Source organism: Lynx canadensis, chromosome C1, assembly GCF_007474595.2.
Source record: "Lynx canadensis isolate LIC74 chromosome C1, mLynCan4.pri.v2, whole genome shotgun sequence".
Lineage (NCBI taxonomy): Eukaryota > Metazoa > Chordata > Mammalia > Carnivora > Felidae > Lynx > Lynx canadensis.
In genome coordinates, this window is record NC_044310.1 from 212,595,625 (window position 1) to 212,602,364 (window position 6,740).

The 6,740-nt window shown below is 53.8% G+C and overlaps 1 protein-coding gene across 1 annotated transcript; it reads left to right on the forward strand.

Moving 5' to 3' along the window:
- The first annotated feature begins 347 nt into the window (after positions 1-347).
- On the forward strand, positions 348-6,432 carry SPATA3 (spermatogenesis associated 3). Its single transcript, XM_030324564.1, has 3 exons — positions 348-687; positions 4,018-4,192; positions 6,327-6,432. Exons 1-3 carry the CDS (start codon positions 348-350, stop codon positions 6,430-6,432), a joined length of 621 nt encoding a protein of 206 aa, XP_030180424.1.
- Positions 6,433-6,740: the final 308 nt, after the last annotated feature.

Here is a 6,740-nt window from a genome sequence, read left to right on the forward strand (position 1 = left end):
GAGGCGCTCAGGTAGCAGAACCGTGGGGGCCCAGGTTGTCACAGGCCCTGTGGCCAGGCGGAACTAGGTGCTGGAGGGCCCAGCAGGTGCCTTCTGCCCATCCCAGTAACTGGGGAGGAGGGAGGGCAGCAGGCTAGTGTGGGCAGAGGACGCCGTCCGCAGAGCCCTGCCACAGGAGCCCCCCTGGCTTCTGTGACCTCACAGGAGGGCTGTAGGTGACTGTTCTCTGCGGGGCTGAGGTCCGCAGAGCCTTCCCCCAGGGCAGGGGCAAACGGCCCCCTTCCGGGAGGGAGCCGGAAGATTAGGCAGCTCCATGTAGGTCCACGTGTAGGTGAACAGAACCCACCATGAGGAAGGGCAAAAAGAAGAAGCCGGAGTCCAGACGCCGCGGCTCCACACCCCAGCACGCCAGCTCGGAGTCCACACCCCAGCACGCCAGCTCGGAGTCCACACCCCAGCACGCCAGCTCGGAGTCCACACCCCAGCACGCCAGCTCGGAGTCCACACCCCAGCACGCCAGCTCGGAGTCCACCCCTCGGCCCAGCCCTGGATCCGTCCCCCAGCAGCCTGCACCCCAGGCTCTCCCAGCTCCAGAAAGCAGACCCTCGGCCCGGGCCCCTGCACCGGCCCTGGGCCGGTTGCCTCCGGACCCTACCACAAAAGCACCCTCTCGATCCAGGAAATCAGGTGGGCGCAGGGTCCCCCAGAGGCTGGCTCGTTTCGGGTCGTGGCGTTGGTTGACACGTATCCTGGACCTGTGCTTGTGGGGTGTGCGGGTTTGGGGGTTTCGCGTTTACCCAAGAGACTGGGATTCCTGGATCTCGCCATTCCCCACCATGCTGAGTCTCAATGAAGAAGGCAGCCACGCGTACATGTCGACATTTGCCTTGGCTCTGCGACCATACTAGCTCAACAGGAGTCAGGAGTGCCGTGCGGCTGCTCAAAAATAAAAACCACGGATGTGTTAACAGAAATATACGATTTAGGACGAGGGAGGTGGTCATACTCCGCCCTCGTCGGACTATCCTTGTGTGCTGTAAAAGATGCTTTTTCACAATCCAGTCCAAAAGAGATAGTGCAGGTTAATGGGGGATGAGAGGGCAGGGAAGCAAGAACCATTTGACGTATGAGGTTTGGTTGAAGGCATCGGAGGAAATCTGTCAAGTGAATGTCGGGAGCACACTTGCTCCGTGTTGCCCTCCGACGTCTGACTAAGCGCCCAGGAGTAGGGTTGCTGAATACAATACAGGACACCCAGTAAAATTTGAATTTCGGACAGACAAATGATTTTTTAGTGTGTGTCCTAACATGGCATGGGCATTCTGCAGTTTTATTTGCTAAATCTGGCCGCCTTCCCTGTGGAAGACACCGTGGAAGACAGGCAGATTTCTGCTCAACACGAAGAAGACATTTCCGACGATTAGTTCTGTCTGAAAATGGAATGGCTGTCTAGGAAAAGTGGTCCCCCGTCTTCCTGGGTAGCCGGGGTCCGAATGAACCTTGGATTGTGTAGAGGGAACTCGAGTGGCGTTCAGGAGACGGGCTGGTTCATACTTTTGCTAATAGTGGTAATAACTAACTAACTCTCGCCACTGGGTATCAACGATGTACCCAGCATTCGGCTCAACTGCCTATGTTAACCTTCCCGTTTGACGGTCCTATAAAGGAGCTACTGTTATCATCGTCTCCCTTTTATAGATGGGGAAACTGAGGCTCAAAGAAATCAAACCACACACTCTCAAGCAAGCAGTAGTAGCGGGGAGAGGGCAGCCTCCATCTACTCTGATTCCACTACCCTTGCTCTTCACTGTGACATTGAGTGACCTTCTGGTCCCAAGAGTCCGGTGGTTTCCCCGGGAGGAAGAACACCCTTCTCTGGGATTCTGTTGAATTCACAGTGAGCCAGTGCCGGTGGCTCTATGGTCGTGAGCAGGCCATGCTCCCTGGGCTGCAGCTTATTCCTCTGCGACGGTGTGGATACAAAAAAAAAAAAAAAAAAAAAAATGGGGTTTAGTGAGAGAGCCGGATCCAACATACCACTGTGACAACAATCCTATTTCCATGGCTGAGAATCAATTCATTTTTAACATGTAGAAATCGTTATAAGTGTGATATATCATGTGTATTGTGATCATCAACCACGGACATAAACATTTCTGGATTACGGCCTTCAGAACGGGTGTCTGTAGAAAGCAAAATTTTCCATCCTCAAATCTTTTGATGAATGCATGTGGCTCACCCCTGGGGAAAGGATTCTGCTTCTTGAGATGGCCGAGCAGGAAACAGTGATGACCTGTCAGCGGTTACAGTGGACCCCCTACACTTCTTCCGCCAGAGGAATTTTCTCCCTTTGAACCGGAGTGGGAAACAATGTTGGCGATAAGGGGCAAAGGCCTTTATTTAAATAAAGGGTGCCATTTTCTAAAATCCAAATCTCTTTGTATGCAGAAAACATTGTAGTTCAGGAAAGTACAAGTCTTCCACTAAAATGGCTGTAATCAAAAGATGGACAGGGGCACCCGGGGGGCTCAGTCAGTTGAGCAACCGACCCTTGATTTCAGGTCAGGTCACGATCTCATGGTCATGAGATCGAGCCCTGCGTTGGGCTCTGCACTGACAGCATGGAACCTGCTTGGGATTCTCTCTTTCTCTCCCTCTCCCTCTCTGCCTGTCTCCCCAGCTCATGCTCTCTGTCTCTCAAAATAAATCAGTAAACTTTAAAAAAAAAAAAAAAAGTGAAGTTACCATGTGACCCAGCAATTCCACTCCCAGGTACATACCCAGGAGAATTAAAAACACAACATCCGTACAAAAACTTGTACGTGAATGTTCACAGCAGCTTCAATAATAATAGTCGAGAAGTGGGGGGAAGAAACTCAATATCAACCACCTGATGAATGGATAAACAACGTGAGGGGTATCCATACAATGAAATACTATCTGACATATTGACACGTGCTCCCACACGGGTAAACCTCAAAGACATTAGGCTAAGTGAGAGAAGCTACTCCCCCAAAAGCCCACATGTGTGATTCCATTTATGAAAGGTACAGAATAGGCAAATTTCTTGCCCGGAACCAGGGGAAGTGGGGAAAGGCAGTGCCCGCTCAATGGTTATGGGGCTTCCTTGGGGGACAGATGAAAATGTTCTGGAATTAGTAATGATGGTTGTACACCTCTGTTGATTGACCGAAACCACTGAAAACTTTAAGGGGTAAATGTCGTGTACAGGAATTAAAAGCCTATTAAATAATTGTTTTAACAGAGAAAAAAGACCAGTGTTGCCTTTAGAGTCCCTTCCTTCCCCATTCCAGAAAAAGTATCTGTCGTGGGCGGGTCTAAGCAGGAAGGGTGCTGAGTCTGCCCGGTGGACCGCTGGCCGAGCTTTGGTCGGAAGAACCTGTAGCTCAGTCAAGAAGCCAGGACTGAAGTCACTGCACGAGGAGGGAGTTATCCGCCCGGAAGTCCCCTTGGGTAACAGCACAACATCTCCGAGTTCCGCTGGGATCCTTGGCAGGGGACACATGGGAGACAAGTTTGGGGAGGCGTCTCAAGGACTGTAAATCAGAGCAGCAGCTGGCTTCTGGATAAGTCAGTGAACCCCGGGCAAATGGACCTTGGACCAATGTCAGATGCCCCCTCTCGCCAAGCGGACGGTCCCCTGCTGCCGTCCGTTCCCGTGAAGTCTGTCGAAGGAGCGCCGAATGAGTTAGCACCCCTGAGCCGAAGCCCACTTCTTGAATCTACTTGTTATAAGGGCACAGCCCATATATTCTCTGAGCCTCTGTTTCCCTATTTGCAAACTGAGAATGGCGATATGATGAGAGGATAATGACGAGGGGAGGGAGGAAGCATTGCTCGGGTGTGAGCTGTTAACGGCATGATTTTGCAATCCCCAGGGAGCTCCGGTCCCTAAAACAACCAGCTTCCCCTGCTCTCTCTCCTGTGTCTCCCTGGCTCCTGCCGGCCTCCTGGAGGCAGGGGGTCCCTCATCTGTCTCCTTCTCTGTCCATCCAGGGTCTCTGACTCGTGCGGGGCCGCGGGCCTTCTGTTCCTGTTCCGCTTGCCCCGGAAGCTCTGCTTGCTGGCGTCGTCTGGGCCTGTGTCACAGCCGCATCTTTGATGTCCTCCTTCCTCTACCCTGGCCGACCATGCCAGGAAGAGGATTTCCAAGCCTCCTCACTTTCTACAGGTTCTGGAGCGCGTGGGGGGCTGGACCCTCAGGGCACAATTCCTGGGGTCAGGCTCTGCCCCGGACCATAGTAGCAGCCATGGGTAACTTCTTCTTGGGAAGCCCAGGCAGAAAGGAAACCTCTCCCGGGGTGGCCAGTTCCTGGGGTTTGGCACCCTGCCCTTTCTGACCAGACCCACATCCCCAGGGTACCCCACCTGCACGGAGGGGTGCCAATTTTCTTCCTCACTGAAAATGGCTTCTTTGGGAGGCACGTTTTTCTTTTCTCCGTAGGCCCACTGCTTCCTCAGAGTCTATGCCCTCACAGCCCTTAGTAAATCCCCTGTCACCCAGAGCTTTGTGATTAAATGCTGTGTTTGGCGATTGGCCGCCTCCTCTGGCCCATACCACAGCTGAGAGCTTCTGGTTCTTGACCCGCATCTGCACTACCCCCCAGACTTTAGTGACAGATGCTGATTGCAACTCACACGTGCCCTTGGTAATAGCAAGATCCCCACTCCTTCAGCAGTTTCTGGCTACTTCCGGCAGCTCCGCAGGAGACATGCCCCCAGGCTGGGCAGCCTCCCGTAGAGTCTTCCACAGTATCTGGCCTTCCTTTCCTCTTCCACGGAGCCATCAGGAGAAAGCCACCCCTCATGGGAAGACCCCTGTGCAGAAAACTGGACTGAACGTGTCAGTCCCCCTGCCCAGTGGTGCAGGGCTCTGTGCAAGGGCTGGTTGGAGGGGAGCCCTCATCATCTGCCCCCAGTGCTGGGCCCCAGAGTAGTTGCACCTGTATGCGGGGTCTCACCCGATGTCCACGAAGCGGCTTCCCACTTGGGGATCTCACACCCCTAACCCAGAAGCAGAGCCCACCCACCCCCTCACCCTCATCCTGCTCCTCCTCTTGGCTGGTGTCTCCACCACCAAATCCCCTGTCCTGTCCATCCTTGAAACGCACCATCTCTCAGACATACGAGAAGCAAACGGATACCCAGGTGTGTTGGGAGAACATGTGTAAAGCCAAAAATACAACCTGGTAAGTCCCCGTCGAGGAATGATCTGCCCACCACTCGCCTTTACTGACTTTCCTCCCACACACTTAGTATTCCTATCCATTTGGTGCTAAGCCGAGCCACGGATTCGTATCACTTTAAAACCAACAAGCGGGAAAACCTGTTCTGGATAGAATACTAAGCCCTGTGAGGAAAACCAGAACAGGGAACTTTACCCTTAAAAACCGTACCGTCTACGTGGTAAGCTGAGACATGGGCCTTAGGATCTCAGATGCAAGCCGGGAAGTGACGTCTGTCCTAGAGATGTTCTAAGAGCTTCAGGAAAAGAGCGCTCGCTCCTAAATCAGGGTCCAGGGAGACTTTGCAGTGTCATTGGTATCTGAGCTGAGTCAAAAAGGGTCTTGGGATCCTCTGTGGCTTAAGATGAAAAGACAGAGCATCCTAGGTGGCAGAGGGAAAGGTAAAAGGCTCAGAATTAGGCAAGTGAGGGGAAGGGGCAGAGATCCAGTCTGGCCGGGGTAAGACGTGTCAGTCTTGATTCCGCTCAAATTTTAGCACCAGGGTCCATCATCTTGACACCTCTCGGTGCAGTGGAATGTGAGACCTTGGCCTGAAACACACAGTCACGTTGAATAAGGTTCTCTACTTCAGTAGGATTGATGTCAACACGGATACTGCATTTTGTCAAAGCCGTCCTCGGGAGCGTGATCATCTGTTTTCCTCCCCCGTGTGGTGGGCGTCATATGTTGTTTCCTCGGATTCCTCACCCCCAAAATGGAGTCACGTGACACAATCCGCTTCACATGGTGGTTGTCAGGCTTGAGGAAGACGCTGGGTGTGAGATGCTTGGCACGGGGCCTGGCACACTGCGGCCTTCGCCGCCTTCGTACCCTGCTCCCTGGGTGTCCCCGGGAGCTGGCACCCCAGGCTAGCCCATCCTCAGACGCAGGGACTCTCGCGACAGGGATTTATTGGAAGGGGTGGGCGGAATTGTGTCCCCCTGAAAGGAGGCTCGGTCACGGGGAGAAGGCGTTCCTGAAATCCCGAGGCCACCCTACGATTTCTGCTTTCCCTGCCTGTAGACGGGCACTAGAGTCCCAGCTTCCCCCAACCTGTGGGCTTTCTGTTTCGCTCTACAGAGAACCTGCAAGAAAACACTCCACTCATCGTAATTCACGTGCTCCAAGCTCTCGGGCCTGCCGCTGTGGCTCTGGGAGCCCTGGGGGCTGCCTGTTACATCACTGAATCCTTGTGAACAAACCCCAGGCCCGCAGCCCGGCAGGTACGTGGACCCCCTCTGTGCCCGCTCCCCCTTGCAGAGCTGGTCCTCAAGCCACGGAGCCACCGTCCCTGCAGGACCGGGCCGAGGGAGTGTCTCTCCTTCTCTGAATAAAGGGGGAATTTATGGGTGGACCAAGCCCCCAGCCTCTCGGGGAAAGCTTAAGAACCGAGGGACTCTTCCTGGATTCAAGGTCACCTCGCTTTGTCAAGCAGCCCGACGCTCTTGGACAATGCCAGACCCATACTGGGATTGTCAAACCAAGGTTCCCCCA

Coding starts and splice junctions, on each gene's coding strand:
- SPATA3 (XM_030324564.1), top strand. CDS start 348: ATGAGGAAGGGCAAAAAGAAGAAGCCGGAGTCCAGACGCCGCGGCTCC. Junction 688..4,017: donor CTCTCGATCCAGGAAATCAG/GTGGGCGCAGGG, acceptor CTGTCCATCCAG/GGTCTCTGACTCGTGCGGGG. Junction 4,193..6,326: donor AGCCTCCTCACTTTCTACAG/GTTCTGGAGCGC, acceptor TTCGCTCTACAG/AGAACCTGCAAGAAAACACT.